Source organism: Dermacentor albipictus, chromosome 1 (assembly GCF_038994185.2).
Source record: "Dermacentor albipictus isolate Rhodes 1998 colony chromosome 1, USDA_Dalb.pri_finalv2, whole genome shotgun sequence".
Classification (NCBI taxonomy): Eukaryota; Metazoa; Arthropoda; class Arachnida; order Ixodida; family Ixodidae; genus Dermacentor; species Dermacentor albipictus.
In genome coordinates this window covers 37,590,765-37,607,695 of record NC_091821.1, presented here as the reverse complement: position 1 = coordinate 37,607,695, position 16,931 = coordinate 37,590,765, and the positions used below count along the sequence as shown (strand labels likewise).

General features: G+C 46.7%; 1 protein-coding gene and 1 long non-coding RNA gene across 2 annotated transcripts in view; one reads left to right on the top strand and one right to left on the bottom strand.

The window, feature by feature from the left end:
- The window catches only part of LOC135901074 (uncharacterized), a 264,555-nt gene that overhangs the window by 85,343 nt on the left and 162,281 nt on the right, over positions 1-16,931 (top strand). The gene's annotated exons all lie outside the window — the stretch shown is intronic.
- LOC135901072 (UPAR/Ly6 domain-containing protein crok-like) overlaps positions 1,221-16,931 on the bottom strand; it is a 65,396-nt gene continuing 49,685 nt past the window's right edge. The window contains exons 2-3 of the mRNA XM_065430747.1: positions 4,872-5,033; positions 1,221-4,396 (exon numbers count right to left, since the gene is read on the bottom strand). Coding sequence (XP_065286819.1) covers positions 4,185-4,396; positions 4,872-5,033 — 374 coding nt within the window. The 3' untranslated portion in view covers positions 1,221-4,184. The remainder of the gene's footprint in view (positions 4,397-4,871; positions 5,034-16,931) is intronic.

The window sequence follows — 16,931 nt, the reverse complement described above, 5'->3', positions numbered from 1 at the left end:
TATGGAAGCGCCTGCATCCGCGCCATTCCCACGCGAAGAACGCATTCTTGCTCGGGGGATTAAAGAGAGGAGCAATCGATGTGACATCGCCTGCTGTGAATCTCCAATATCTCTTTCCTTTTGTTATCGCGTTTCCCGCAGCAACAAGAGCATGCCCGGGATCTCTTCAACGCTGTCTTCATCAAGATCGCGATTCGCCGCAGCGAGAAAACATCCATCGACGGCGTAGTGATCACCGAGCTGATCGTTTGACTCGCCTTAAAACCACAGGCCCTGGTGCAAAATGACTGCTCGCAAACTATTGTGCCGCATACAACGTTCTCCTCTTCAGTTACTCGTGTACGAGCTAGCGCAGTTTCAACCATCTGTCTGCCAGTTCTTTTCTTTCTAGGCAAAGCTAACACTTTGATAAATGACCGCCTAAATGAGCGTTGATTTTTCGACTAAGTGTTGTGCATGCGATTTTCTGGCTACCGAGAGTGGCATTATTCTGCAAATATCGTACGGTGGTCTTTTCGAACAGCACAAATTATACGCAGACGCACTATCTTCTCGAATAATACTTGATGCATTCAGTAGTGGCATGCAGTGCGTAATCTCTGACGTCTAATGTGTTCCAGCCTAATTTCATTATGTCGTGTGAAAAAGAAATCGCTATTTCTGAAAAAAAGTAAAAAAAGAGGGTAAAAGTTAAAGCAACGTGAAAAACAGGATTGTGCTTGCGTTACGCAAGACAAATGAAACACAGGAGTGTTAAACGTAACCGACAATACGCTCTCACGAATCGATAGGTACAGAACCATTCTTGATTTAAGTTGCCGCATGGTGAATATCCTCTCTCGCAAACATCCAACAACACATTTGAAATGACACATAAAGAAAAAAAAAACTGGCTCTTCCATTCACTAAGGCGCGGAAGTTTCATCAGATCCCTTCCAAACAAGTATTACAAGTAGTCTCGCGCATTCTGTCCTCCTCCACGCAGAGCAAGTATGGCACAATTTCTCCCACCGAAACACTCTTTAAAGTTATCCTTTCCTCCCTTACATCAGCAAACATTACCAATATGAGACATAGAATGAAGCATTCGCAAATTAACACTTTCAGTAAACACAGAAACACAGGTGAGTGACCGTATTGTTTTCAACAAGCATCCGATGCCTTCTTCATGAATGTATGTAACAAAGACCCCCCAACCCACCCCCTCGACCCCCCCCCTTTTTTTTTGATGAAATGGAACGCAGACTATCGTTTAAATAACTTCATGTGACGCGCGTACATGTTGCCTCCTTTGAATTGGAGAGCGACTAACCACAAAGGAACACACGAAGGACTCACATGCTACAAGATACGACGCGGTATACCCGCGTTTACACGGGGTCGGGTTCGCGGATTCTAGTAGCAGGCCGCGGCAGGCGTCATCCACGCTAAGCGTAGTGTATCATTGTGATTTGCTGAAGCATGATTGAAGCCGCACTAGTGCGATGTGAGCATAAAGTGAAAGCTGGCGCGGACCACACAGTCCGTCGCCTTCGAAACCAACAGAGCTAGAACAATGGCGAAACACGGCTTGCGTACGTTCTCTGCATTTGCATCTACAATCAGCTGCTTTGCCACACAGGAACGTGCTGCGTTCTATGAACACTGAGAAAAGCAAATAACCACAAACTATGCACACTATGTACAAGCTTAGTAATGACAGCATGGAGTGCTATCAGCGGGCTGCGAGTGCTTCGTGGGCAACGGAAGATCTGAGGGTCCCAGCCTACCTTTTCTACGCAGGTTGTTCCGTCTATTAAACTAACTGCAAGTTGGGTTACCTGCAAGTATTGTCAATTATTATGCCAACTTCATAAGTTCTAAAGAAAAAAATTAACTTCCTGTATTTCTACTCTTTCCTGAGACATATGAATGCATACATATATACTGAAGCAGCCAGGGAACTATATCTCGGTATCACTTTCTGAACAATTAAGACTCCTCTTTGCGTCACTTGATGAATACACTGTTTAAGTTCAGTCCAATGAGCCTATCAAGCCTTTCGCTAAGATCACCGATGACGGCTACCTGACGACCTAAACACTTTTCACTTGTCTTCGTGGCAGTGTGGCATTCGAGCCATTTGCTCAAAAGTTCGAAACTACTTGTCCATGAGTATTTGTAGCGACCCTGCAACATTTAAAAGGCTTGCACCTCCCAGATCTTCGCTCACGGTCATACGAGCAATAAAGCTTTTGACAAATGTGACTCCACTACACAAAACGCATTTCAATGTGAACTGCTACGCTCACACAGCAATATTGTTTACCTTAACTTGCAACGCACGCTGCGCATTGGTGCCACAGACGAAGTTTTGGGAAAGCCAGCCTTGATCGCTACACCACAGCGAGCGAGTGTGTTGTATGCAGAGGTTGCACCTTGCAGCAACGGTGTCGCGGCATGTGACAGTGGCAGAGCTCAACAAGAGGGCGACCGTGCGCAGCGCCAGAGATTTTGCGGTCAACAGGACGAATCAGGAAGGGACAACACGGAGCACTGCACCTATGCATAGTGAACTTATCTGAAAAGACAACTCAGTTGAAAATAAGGGTGCAGCTGGCGTTGTGGCAGTTGCCACAACGATGACTTCACTCGTAACCAGCTAAACATAAGAAAGGGTTCATTGCCACCATGGGGTAGTCTCGCAGGTGAATACAACCCAGCTGAGACGACCGAAGCGACGAAGAACACTCGTTTCTCTGCAAGCACTGGCAAGTCATTAGTCCGTGGTTCTACACTAACGATTCGTTCGTTCTGACATCGGTTATTCGGGCTGTTCGCTTACCGAACAGGGGAAGGCCGGGACCGCAATATCGTCACAGCACAAGAACGTGTTTCCAGTGTCCTAAAGCTTAACGTCTGACACCGGAAGCACCGAAAAAAGAAATAGCGGCAGTTTTCAGGCAAGATTGTTCCCTTCGTGCAGACAGTCCCAGCCGCGAGACTTAGCATGTAGCCCTGAAGCCTCTATTGAAATCCAAATATGCATTTTAGAATATCTGCAACAAGAATGGTATAATGCACGCAAACCTTTAGTTTCACCGGGATGTTGAGCTTTAAGATTTCTACTGCTGGTATTAATTGTTATAGAATAGGGGCACGAGTCCTTCGGCCATTGGTAAACGCCGTTCTGACAGTACTCGTGTGAGCTTTCGTACCACCACGGCGTCGTGTCCTGATGCCCATGTGATTTCGTGATTCGGCTTGGGCGTCGGGAGAGACATGACAGTTTGATGCAGTCACTTCTCATGTGCGCCCGACACAAATGATATCATCGCGCAGCCTATGCTGAGCGACTAATCTGACATTGAAGATTTTGGCTACCTATGACAACGTTGCTTTCGTTTCGCGCGGCGACGACTCCGCTGTAAGGTACCCTCTAATGTGCTGCTTACGATGCTTCAAAGCAGTGCGTCAACTCGCACAACATCGCGTCTGAGCTCAGCATTCCCTGCAAGTTGGGCGACACCTGACTGACTAGTTCGTTGCTTGCATTGATCCGATTTATCCCTTGTTTGCTTTGAGCTGTCACTGGTAAATGACAGCACCAATGCAACAAATAAAACCGGAAGAAATCATCGAGGAACGCACAGAAGCAGAACAATGGGCGCTCAAACGTCAAGCCGCGTAATGTGTACACAGTGTCCACAACTATAGATGAGCGCCGTGCCCGTTCTCTTGCACAAGTGGTGTCGCCATGTGCAGCGTGTCATTTTACCTCCCCAAGATGCACAGCCTCAAGCCTCGCGACAATTTACACCCGGCAACAAAACGCATTACAGACCGCGCCCGCACTTGACCACGCGTGGTCCGGCCAAGTTGGCAGGGCCTCCGCGAAGCCACCCGTAACATCTTCGTTTGGGTCCAGACGAAAAGAGCACGTTCCCGCGTGGCGTTGCACGCCTTCGAGACCGCGAAGTAGTTCGCCCGTTGACACCGCCGCACCGTGGGGTAGGCAGCTGACGTGTCGTCGCTCACCACACGACGCCGCGACGCACCAGGCCATGATGGCATGCCACGGCAACGTCGTGGCACGTGTTGCTCTGGCACGCCACGAAACGGCCGTCTGGTTCGCGGCGCACGTGCACTGTCCCACAGTGGAGGACGCGTGTGCTGCATGTGGTGGGGGCCGTCGTGACGCAGCTTTACTTGAACAGGCGCAGCAGCAGCAACGGCGGCACCACCATGAGCAACGAGGAGGCGGTCGAAGGCCGACGGGCGCCGTTGCAGCCGTCCTTGTCGCAGCTGCAGTACTTCATGAGCACGCTGAAGGTGCCGGCGCGGCGCATGCACTCGGAGCCCTGCTTGTCGTCCTTGAGCCATCCGCAGTCGCGCACGGTGCGGAAGTCGCTGTACACTGCAAGTAAAGCACAGCCTCGGAAATTGCACAAGACGTAACAAACCAACAAAAGTGGATCGCAAAAGAGACAATATAAATTTAATTGCAGAAGCTTCAAGGTTGCAATGATAGCTGCCCGCACAATACTGCCAGAACCTATCCTTGGTGCTGCTAGCACCATCCTGCCAGTGCTACTACTGTGTTACGCTTACAATTGCATTTTTCTCAGTATTATTTCCGCACCACTGGAACAACCTTTAATGAATCGATTCCGCCAGCATCAAAGTTCTGCTTAACTTTGTTGTTCTGCTTTAGAAAGGCGGGCACGCCGCAGGACTATAGCATGCGGAAAATTTCACTGCTACCCTAACTCTCACTGACTAGGTCATGTTCTGACATAGGATGGAATGCGCCGAGCAAGTGGCGTAAAAACTCGAGGCACCCAGTGCACTTCCGTGAAGCGCACGGTGGCTGCAGTCGTGCGGTTCCCCACCTTTCTGGACGATCTTTCGGCACACTTGCGCCCGGGTTCCCGGTGGAAGGTGATCCTTGACGCGCATGTCGCAGTTGACGAGATCCGAGGTGATGTTGTTGAACGGGTCGGCGCAGTTGGGGTCGTAGGCCGAGTTGCAACGCCAACAGTAGATGGCCCAGCCTGGACACACAGCATGAGAGAACACGCTCCATTGAGGGCAAGGGGTCTAATACATCCGCTTTATTTTTATCATTTCTCTGTAGCACACAAATTCCTAACGAGAAGGAGCTTTACCGCTCTTCTTTAATGCCGTTAATTCGGGCTTTTTTTTTTTTTACCTTGTAAGCAATCGAAAGTGAGTTAGCCAACACTAATAAGATTTTGGAAGCCCGTAAAAGTGTGCCTAATTCTATAGCATGCATACTCTCTCAGAATCATACAAGCAAACATCCATCTACTTTTTCTCGGGGCAGGCATATTATTTCTGTTTCTTCATACCATGCATGGCATTGCTAAAGGCACTTTTGAAAAATCGTTTCACAGTACTATAGTGATGGCAATTGTTCACACCAGAAAAGCAGCCAGCTTTTTCGCAGTGATGTGATAATAGCGATGTTCGTGAGGTTTGGCGGGAGTTAAGTGTTCATACGTTTGCCACTTGATTAGGTTTGCGCATACTCTTGTGCAGTGATGGTGGAATTCCATAATCACAGTGCCGCATTCATCGGACTTTGGCTGTTTGTTTGTTATAACTACGGAAGCTGTTCCTAGGCCAGATTAGGACAATGATTAATACATAGGAGCTCGATTAAATGTAAGACGAGTTTTCGCCAACAAAACACGGACGAGTGAGCGATATATGTGTCTCGAATTTTAGCACGTTTAATAGTGGCAAGGAGTGATGAACAATTAACTCGATATGGTGATGAATACTGCTTATGATTTAGAGGCGACAATGAAACAGTATTTTACAACCACCACTTCTTACTGAGTTCTCATGGGGAACACTCATCGCAAGCCAAAATCAATATCACTAGCCGGAATTTCTTGATCCGGAACATCTCCGCTGCGGTATGAAGGAAATAAAGCTAGGAGAAAACTTTGTGCTGTGTGAATGGGATTCTTACGTTCCACGTAAGCTTTGAAACGTGCTTCCATTTATGCGCACTTTACTTTTCTGTCACCCGAAGAAGGTCAACACGCGTCTTTCTATTCGAATCAGAAGGGAAATTGGTGTCATTGCGGCCCGCTCATCTTCGTGGGCCAGTTCTATGGCAGAAAAATAAAGCGAGAACTATGACACCCGTGACCACCTCTGAGCGACCGTAAAGGTTTCGCCAGAATTACCCAGTGAATCGCTAGTGCTTTTGGGGGCGAGTTCATTTATTATAATTTTCGGCAAAATGGTATGTAGCGTCCCCAGGTGAATGTTAAGCTTTAACAACTGGAAGAAAGTGGCGTGGTGATCCACAGAGCGTCGAGATGATGCATTGTTGTGCTGAGGGAATGTTCACTCTCTCTTTGAAGAAAAACACGTAGGCTTGGCTTTTGTACACATATAAACAGGCTGCAAATAAAATTGGCAGACCTGGGCAACACTGCTGCCAGCACGATTTTAAGGGCATAGCGGAGACTTCCACGCAAACGCAACCAGCTGTCTAACGCTAATATTCGTATCTGCTACTGATATCGTTTGCAACGCGTCAGCGATAGACTCTTAAAATCAACTAGGGTGTTTGCTTGGGCTAGTTGGTAATTCATGGTAAAAACAACGTACAGCGTCAAGGACAAGGGCTGCGAGAGACGACAAAAACACTGCGTTGACTTCCCACAATATCGTATTCATATTGTTGGAAGTCAGCGCAGTGTTTGCCATGTCTCGCAGTCCTTGTCCTTGGCGTTGTACCTTGTTTTTAGCTTAAAATCATTCACAAGCTTTTTCTATCGACCGCTTAATAGCATGATTTGAATTAGAAAACTCGAAGCAGTGTTGTCAAGAGGCTATACTTTCGTTTTTCATTCTTTATTATTTCCCTGTCGAGTGCTCTTTGCCGGCGTATAAGAAGACATCCCCGCAAATGTTGTTTCGTCCCAAACACTTCATTGTATAGTATTTCGCAAGGCTACCAGCTGCTTTCCAATTCACACCTCGGTCAAGTCAACAGTTTGGGCACCGAATGCACAACGTGCCACGCGATGCAAAGTGCGTGTTAGAACTACGCGCGAAACGGTATGCGATCGTGTGCGTGCTCCTTCACCTGTGGTGTTTTTCAACACCTACATTCGAATAATGTTCAAACTGTACGTATACGTGTATTACATGCACCAGCTTAGCTGTGCGGTACCTGCGTTTGAAATATGCGTGACATATACGTAAGGAAGTGACTATATAGATAGTCACAACACAATACAGTGATTGGTCAACAGCAGCCGATAAAGGTGTGTGAATAAAGCGCCTCTTCCAGTCCGTGTTTCGTGTCGCTGCGCAAAATCATTTTGCTCATTACTGCGAGGTTCTCGACTGGACGCGCTGAAATTTTCTGTTTCTTTTGTCATTGTTTTTAGTATTGCTGCATTATTAAAATTTTGTCTCTACGTGCACTTTTTCTGTCGAAGGCACCGTAATTCCGTCTTCGAACACGTAGGTGCCGGCGACACTGGTACTGCCAGTAGTGGCACTGGCAAAACAGTGAGAGCGCCGAAGGCACACCGCGAAGCAGAAAACCTTATGCTACTTGCGCCCCAGTGACAACACCCCCTCCTCCCAGCCCCTCAATAACTGATTAGCGCAGCTCTGTAAACATACCATGCGATAAAAAAAAAGGGTCACTTCACTTCGCCTGTCTGTCCCGCGACGTCACTAAAACCGCGAAAATTCCCCACCTGACATGACGTGTACACGCCGATTATGCATTAGAACGAACAAAAGAAAAACGTTTCTTTCCGATTCTACGCCTATCACACCATTAGCTTTCCGCAGTCGGTGAAAATGTTCTCTGGCTGCGCCCACTTCACCTGTCTTTCACGCGACGTTAAAAAACTACTCGGAGCCGCCAGGGAGAATGGATTGGCCAGGGAATGGAATTTGCGTTTAATAAAAAAATTTGCGTGGCAGTATAACGTTGTCGAGCCTCTTCGGCCACGTATACGACATTGCTCTGCCAACCCATCTTCGCTGAGGATCTGTTTTAGCAGCATTCTTAACCTTCCGTTTCGCGCCGCTGCGATTTTCGACCAGTCACCGCAAGCTAATTAGCAAGGGGAAGCAGGCCAATCACAGTCGCCGGCGTCACCCTCCTCACTCTGTTATCAATACTTTCACTGCGTTAGCTCAGCCCCACCGATACCCTCTCCCCTTCGAAGTGCTCCTCGCCTCTTGTGGACCAATTAGATAACTAAAGCCTGTCAAGATATGCAGTGCCATTAGCTTTCGAAGCAAACAAAAGTGGCCACCTATAAAAGAGGAGAGCGTTTGATTGGGCTGTTCAAATAACGCTGATGTCACCGCCCGATGCTTGCGTCTGCAGTTACGTAAGTTTTACGTCAGGAGATTGGAATAAAAACAGATTGGAATAGTTTTACGTTATAAGGCCCTAGGATACATTACTGATGGCAAAATACGTTCGGTTCAACTCCCATAGAGACTTTCATTATTTAATTATGTGTTAAAGTGTTATATACGTTTAGTTTGGACAACCAGCACAGTAGGACAAATAAAAGGACACCAACGGTTTGCGCTTTGTGAGACACGATGCCGCAACGATGCATTTCGACATCATTTATGCAACGGTAAAAAGAGGTCATGCATCAGCTTTGTTCTCGGGACCTCTTTCTATATACATGTTCATGCGCAATGTACTTAACATCTCTCGTTTGAATAAACTGAAGCTGGGAAACAAAAGAAGAAAAAAAAAAGCGCGTTGTGGTCAGAGTTACCATGACCCGCCTGCGTCTCGCCATAAGATTACGTTCTGATGGGTGGAGCGTTGCCTTATATGGCGAAAAGGATGCGTGAAAGTGCTAGCGCGCGGGCGCCCACTGCATGCCTAGTTCCTCGTGGCAGTTATTGCCTTAATGTTATGGACGTACGAGCTCAATCGGCGCTGTCGCGTGGCCGGCAGGAAAGGTCGCTTCCAGTCACGTGCACCGGTCGCCAAGACATACGGATCGAAGTGGAGAGCGCACGGAAGCCTGGCACCATAGGCGCAGCCTGCGCGGCTTCGTACAAATATGCAGCTCCGCTACCATAACCAAATCGTAGCAAAAAAAAAAGATAAGTCACGCTGAGTTGCTGCTGGATAGCTGCGTTACTAATAAATTATTACAGTGTAGTATGCGCCTAGGATGCAGAGAAGACAAGAACCGTTTACAGGGAGGGCTACGGGGGGCGCTTGCAACGGCCGTCTGTGCCATTGCTGCAGAGACGGTGCCAGTTCCGAATAATTAATACCGGCACGCCCAGGAAAACGTTACGGACGTTAGCTCTCGCAATGCTACATGGTCCCGACTTTTAAACGTGATGGCGACGTCATATTTGATTTAGTCGTAGAGCATCTACGTCGAGATGAAACGGAACAGAAAAAGAAACACTATTACAAAAACAACAAAGACTCTATTCAGGAGCACGACCACGCGGTGAGTTTATCCGCGACTTGGTGCGCGCTTATGTACCATTCCACATGAATGACCTCTTCCCGTCTTTCCTTGTCTGCTTGAGTGGATGTCTCGATAAGTCCCTCCGCGCAAGAATAAAGAACGAATACCTCTATCCAACCTGCGTATTATAACCGCGCGCAAAAGGCCGTCCTTCGCCGTCTTTCCAGTCGCTCCCGTTTGGCTGCTTCGGTTCGGTTCGTGCTATACTTCCTTCGTCTCTACAACCCTCCTCCCCCGCGCTCTGACTCATCATCTCCTTCCTAACGCGATTTCGGGCTCCTTTTTATTGGCTTCCCTCGCGGCACTCTCGGATCAGCCCCGCCGGGCGCGTCTTCGCCGAGCCCCGCTCCTCCGCTCTGTCGCTCTGTGCACGACGCTACCGCCTCCTCCTCCTCCTCTTATACTATATGCCGCGCACCCACGGGTTGCGCCTCACAACACTGCGGGCGGCACTTTTTGCCCGAGCCGAGTTAATTAGGAAACGCGCAGGGGCCAACATGTCGAGTGAGAGGTGCTCGTGCCAACGCAGTCAGGGGAAGTGTGTGTGCGAGGGAATCAACTCGCAGCCCTGAAACACGCGCCCGGCACATCCAACTTCGAGCCACCCTGCCCATTCGGTAGCTCCCTCAACGGCGATCTCGGTTTGGCGGACAGTCTTATTGGAGCGAAATTGTTGGCCACGACAGAACAACGGTGAAAGCGTGAGTCAGTCGTAATGATGGGTTCGTCGTCAATCGTCATTCGAGCGAAAAGTAGATATTACTATTCTTTCCTGGATGGATGAGCACCTCAGATGGCCAAAAGGCTCTCGTCTAAGGCCAACGAAAACGAAAAGCGTGCATTTGTGTTCTTGCACGTATTTGTCAAAATTGCTATGATTTTATTTTTTCACTTCAGCACCCTCATGGCGCTTATGCCCCCCCCCCCCCCTACACACACACATTGCAGTTCACTTTGCTGGTAGAACTTGTGCAAAACTAGTGACTATATATGGGAAAATATGTGCAAATATGGAGGCGGGGGGGAGGGGGATGGAAGAGGAGGTGATCACTACTCTCGACGGCGAGTTTTGTCGCTCTTCCAATGGAAAACAGCTAGTACCGCCTTTACTTCTTTAGAAAGCACTTCCTTACTCCATCACTACGCCTTCGATTGCGAAGGTTATGGTTTATCGTAAACCAGCGCCGTTCTACTCAGTGTTATGATTTCTTTTTCTAATGCGAAAGTTCACTTGTAGCATGCATAATCGCGATATATTTATCTCATTCTATTATTGTTTTCAGCATGGACTGGCTCACAAGGATCATGACCTCAATCCTTAACCTCTATGTCTGAAACTCCGGGTTTCATGGCAGCGAAGGGAGGGAAATGGTCATACTTCCGTTGACTTAGTAGTTTACTATACCATGCGTTTCAGAGGCAACGTCTTCATTGAAACCAGTGGTATTATGTATTTATCTGAAAGCGCTGTCTGTGAATGAGTGGTGAGCCCACCTACGCAAGAACTAGTTATTTGTGGTACAATCACCCTGGTTGATGCCTTTCAACATCATATTTATTATGTGGCGTTCTTCAACATAAAATTTAAAAACTGACTCCCCGTCCCGGCCCTGCGAAAGTGAATACCTAGTGAAGCTGTTGCGAAACCCCCACTACAACTGCTGACGGGGGTATGATGCAATGATTTATTGATGGTTGGAATGCTTGTTTTGAGTTTGCTTTATATTGAAACGTATGCTGTTCTGTGTGTTGTATGGGCGATTTCAATGAATGTATGCACTGCTCGCTACACTTTACTGAGTGCGTGTAGCCTCTGCATTACGAGGGGAATGAGCCATTAAATTTTTGCTTGGCTAGTGGGGTATGAGCCACTGCTGATGTTTTTTGTTCACGGACCGACACGAAAAACTTAGAGAACGCTTAAGCTTCGCCTTCGAGAATGGAATGCGACAGCATTCAGAGATCCCTGACTGTTTCTCACGCTTCCCGGCAACTGCAGCTTATGTAACTCGTAATAATTACCGGAAAACGCTGGCGACGAACGCTATGCAAGAAGGCGAGCTTCCTGGTAGAAACGCGGCCTCTTGCGTGGGCCGATCTCGGAGGTTGTGCGCAGCCGCGCCAAATTTCACACGGCAGCTGGGTAAGAGGTTTGTGTTCGAGTTTCCGTGTAACAGAATTATGTTTCTCGTATATTCAAATTGCAATCCGACGCTGTAGGTTGTGTGTAAGTCGTACTTTACAAGTATTCTGGCAAGTTTTACTCATTTTATTTTCAGAGATTCAATTAGTTCACGAACTCCCGTGCGCCACGTGTAAGGCCTGCGTGATTCGAGATGCGTGATTCAGGATTATTTTTCTCTCACGGACAACGCCGCCGACGCCGACACCAAATTTTCTGTGCCACGGGGCGCTTAACGATATCGCGTTAAAATTCCGACCACTGAGAGGCTAACAGCTTTGCTATAAAACAAAAGTGTACACGCCCTATTTCGACCAACTCAAGAAGCTAATATATCCGGTACACTATCGAAGGTGCTTACAGGCTTATCCACAGCAGACAAAGCAACATTCATACAAGATACATCTTTACCTTATAGTATCGGAAATTGTTTGTAAGCAGAGCAACACAAGTTCTAGGAACGAAGAGAAGTTCATAACAGGATTTAATTTAATAAAATCAAGTACATTACACTGGCATTTAATATTATACATACATATTTAGCAGTAGCAAAACGTTCAACAAGCAATTGAATTAGAGGTGTAAGGTAATTTGTAAGACATCTTGAAATATCTGGCTTGGCCAAACTTGGGTGAGAAAAGAAGCACTCTCTCTGACGGAGTCAGATTATTAAACATTTATTCTCTCTCTCTCAATTTGTAGGATATTTGAACTTCCAATTTACCCAAATTATGAAGTCGACATGCGCTCTTTTATTCATCTATTTAAGAGATAAGCGAATCAGCATGACAACAAAAGAAAGGAGACTTGGAGAAAGGAGATCATGCCGTCATTCGAAGTTGTCCCGAGATGGTTTATCTGCAAAACTAATTCGCTATACAAGGGCACGATTTAATCATACGTAGTAGTGAAACGATGGGTCGCAGATTTCAACCGCAACCCCACAGGCATTTCCGACGGACCCCGTCCAGGGCCACCGGTGACAGTGACCGTAACAGCGACAGATTCGTGCGAGGAACAAGACGGCTTTTAACTGCGGCAGTGTGTATTACAGCCTGATAAACTACGGGGAAGTTGTGCTGCACTGCCGGCGGGCTATGTTAAAAAAAGTCCTACACTTTGGTGATCCTGTGTCATCGCTTTTACAGGCAGGCTCGCTTGTTCTCGGCCCGCCCTAACGTATACGGGCAAGCGCTTCTTGACGAGCTGCGCATCGCACTTATACGAGCCTGACTGCAATCAGTGTTCGCCTTGGGCGCTTTCTTTACCGTCTCAGTAATGACGCGCACCTTAGCGGAAGTGCCCTGAAGTGCTCTTCAAGGCTCGTTACAGCTAGCATGGCGTCAGCATACAACTTCAAAGGTCACCGGAGGAACATTTCTGTGAGCGGCGTATTTACAAAAAGTACGATGGACAAAACAAGAACAGAACAACAGCGATAAAGTGAAAAAGGAAACGTGTCAGGCTATTATGCTTCTCTTTCTTTCTTTTTTTTTCTCCGCGGCTGTGCGACACGAGTCACATAGGGAGTTTGCAGACTTTTGTTTGCTAGTGACAGTAATTTTCAAGAGCTCTCGCGTGGTAGCGATTCTCGCTTTTCGCCGCTTACTTATACAAGTTTTCTTACTTTTTCGCGCTTAATAATTTGGCATTATAAATTACGGTAACTTATAAAGTTTGCCATATTAGTGTTCATATTGACCTAATAAGGATAAATTGTTCATAAGGATAAAGTTGTGCCAGTGTTAAGTAATTAACACGCTTTCTTTAAATTATTATTATCATACCACTCGTATAATTAATGCATTGAAACAGTTGGAAGCCCTTCTTCGACACTATCCATACGGACGATGAAGTTAAGAGTAAAGAAGATCTTGCGTGAGTTACGCCAACAATCATTTAAGCTTTGCAGGCCAGCTGAATTCGAAACTGACTAAAAGAACATGCTCCGGCTGCCTTTCGTCATGGTGACAGCGCCACCACAGGCGCGGTCTGGTGAGTCGGTACCTTTGTCGCGTGTTTTTTTTTTTCTCTATCTTTTCTTTTTCTTGCAATGGCAGCGCAGCACATGAATATCGCTGCTACAATAAATATACGCCATCATTCCGCTATGCACCGCTTCTGCGCCCCAGCAACGTTTTCGGCTGTCAGTGTCAGCCATCATCGGTATCAAAATGCTACGCTGCTTGGCATCACAACAGAATTAATAAAACCGGAGGGAAAAAGATATGGGCTGGCTGCAAGGTATCGGCTCACGTGGTGACGATGGCAGTATGGCTAAAGGGGAAGCGCGCCGAGATTGATCTTTTCTTTTTCCCAGTCAAGGCGAAAAATTGTTTGAGTAGCTCCCACAACTTCTCAATTCAAAACTTCTCGTCGGCCGGCTAGATAATGTCAATAATCGCCTTCCAACCAGCCGAATGCGTTTTCCATGTAAGAAAAATTGCAAGAAACGTTGTCACAACTATGATAATTACGTACATAACCGTAAGGCTTGTGCTCTACTCATCGAAAGGCTACCAATCTTTACTTTTAATTGGTAAACATTAGGACATCGTCAGTTACATTGTCGTAACGTTAAAATTTCCGCAGTCAAAACAAAATACGGTAGAAGACAGAGACACACTGAGTGTTGATTTTGATGATCGCATGTACGCACGATTTTAGTACGAAAAAAAGGGAAAAGAAAGCTGTACGAGTATGATGTTCAAAACTGATCAGTGGGCACTGCCTCTCGTATCTGTATTGTCGCATTCCTTTTTTTCTTTCTTTTTTTTTTGCTGTTGACATCTAATTTTGCGCTTGTTTTCTTCTGTAGCCAACTTGTTCATGACGATGTCGCTGCAGGACCGCATCGTTTGTTCTCTGCTTGTGTACTTGCCGCCGAAAACGCCAGACAAAGCAGTGGGAAGTTTAACTACCCAGTTACGCAAATGCCTGCTGAATTAACTATTAAATAATCACGGTGCTTTGTTGTTGTTGTTGTTGTTGTTGTTGTTGTTGTTGTTGTTGTTGTTGTTGTTGTTGTTGTTGTTGTTGTTGTTGTTGTTGTTGTTGTTGTTGTTGTTGTTGTTGTTGTTACAAGTCCGTAGTTAGTGTATGTGCATTGTGCGCTGTGTTGTCAAAGCAACGAAAGGATATACGTACTACACAGAATGACAGGATTGTTTTAGCGAATCAGTGTCGGTACAACCAGCCACTCACCTACGACATTGGCTCCCAGAAATAGATATCAGTTCGAATCCCAGTGTAGTCGCAAGGCATTCTTATATTCCGCATTTCAAAGGTAATGGTCTCTATTTGCGCGTAATCGGCTGAAAAGAAGTCCTTAAAGCCGGCTTCTTCACATTACTAGATATTTTGCGGAGAAGCCTGCTTTGTTCATTCTCGATCCACTCTCGAATAAATCGATCAAAAAAGGGCGCATCAGCAAGGATGCGCATCCGTCAAACATTTGCCACTGCTTGTCCAGCTAACGGTCCTTGCATTTTCCTCAAAAATTACATGAAATTCCATACCCGCGCTTAGTGGCTTTTGCGTTACGCTGCTAAGCACGTAGCCGCGAGATCAAATCTCGACAGCGGCGCCGCATTTCGGCTGGGGGCAAAATGCAAAAATCCCGGTGTACCCAGTATATGGTGCACGTTAAAAAACCCCAATTGGTCGAAATTAATTCGGAGTCCCCCACTACAGTGTGCCTCATAATCAGATCGTGGTTTTGGAAATTAAAAGCACAGAATTATAATTTTTAACATGAAATACCCTCAAAAGTACCGCATGGTCGGGGAGGGACACAGCTAAATACAGAGGGGAAAATACGAATCTTCAAGATACAGTCGGTAGTGGCATAACATAGGTAAGAGCATACCATGTCCGGATGCGAACCACAAGAGTACAGTTCGGTTGTCGCAAAACGCTTAGCAGAGGCTCATGTTATGCAAATCATATTGACCGCAAAAAAGACGGGGACATAGGAAGAAAACACATAAACAGCACAGGCGGTAACTTTCAACTGATTTATTCATAGCAGCCAGTGGGCATATATAGGCAAAAGGAACATGCGCAGATCGCGGCAAACAAGAATGCACATCAGCTTATCGTGGCAACCAATTATCAAAGAAATCTATTTCCACTTGAAACAACCTAATGGAGGTATCGCTAACACAATCTTCGCCTTTCTTATTTATATGGTAAGCCTCCATCAGTTCACGTGCAGTCTGGTCATGGCTTCTGCTCAGAATCTCAGCCCCTTTTAAGCTGGCGCGGCTCTGCCCCCGCACCTCCCGTGATCCTAATGGAAGGCTAGGTTGTGGTAAGAACCACACCAAGCCGTATGCCAAATGCAATGTAGGAGTTGTGTATGAAATCCCCCTGGCCTGTGGCAAGTCCTACATAGGGCAGACTGGACGGTGCCTAAATGATCGAGCCAGGGAGCATGAGCAAAAGTTAAAGAAAGATGAGTTGGCGCACTTACCTGCGCACTGCAATGCCTGTCGCTGTGCACCTCTTTTTGAGGAGATAAAGATTCTGGGCAGAAGCCATGACCAGACTGCACGTGAACTGATGGAGGCTTACCATATAAATAAGAAAGGCGAAGATTGTGTTAGCGATACCTCCATTAGGTTGTTTCAAGTGGAAATAGATTTCTTTGATAATTGGTTGCCACGATAAGCTGATGTGCATTCTTGTTTGCCGCGATCTGCGCATGTTCCTTTTGCCTATATATGCCCACTGGCTGCTATGAATAAATCAGTTGAAAGTTACCGCCTGTGCTGTTTATGTGTTTTCTTCCTATGTCCCCGTCTTTTTTGCGGTCAATATGATTTGCAGTAAATACCAACTAGGCCAAACTGAAGTTCTTCTTATGTTATGATTGACGATGAGTGGACAGTGTGTGTGCGTGCGTTTGTGTGTGTGTCGAATGCATTCAGGGAACGCACACCCTTGGTGTGCGTTCGGTGGATGACAGGCCGCAGCTCATGGAAGTGGGCTGTATGACTGACCTCTCACTGCATCCGTGGTACTTTCAAGGATAGAGACTCTCCCGGCCTCAATTTAGGTATATTTGAAGTGCCACAGAAGCTTCACGATAGGACGCCGAATTATATCTGGGCCGCTATAGCGTAGCGATTACATTTCTTTCTTATCAGCCGCCGCTCACGACCAGTCGATTATGATGATAACGTAGGCGGAGCGTCAATTGCTCCAGTGGTGAAGTGCGAGAAACAGAAAAATCCGCG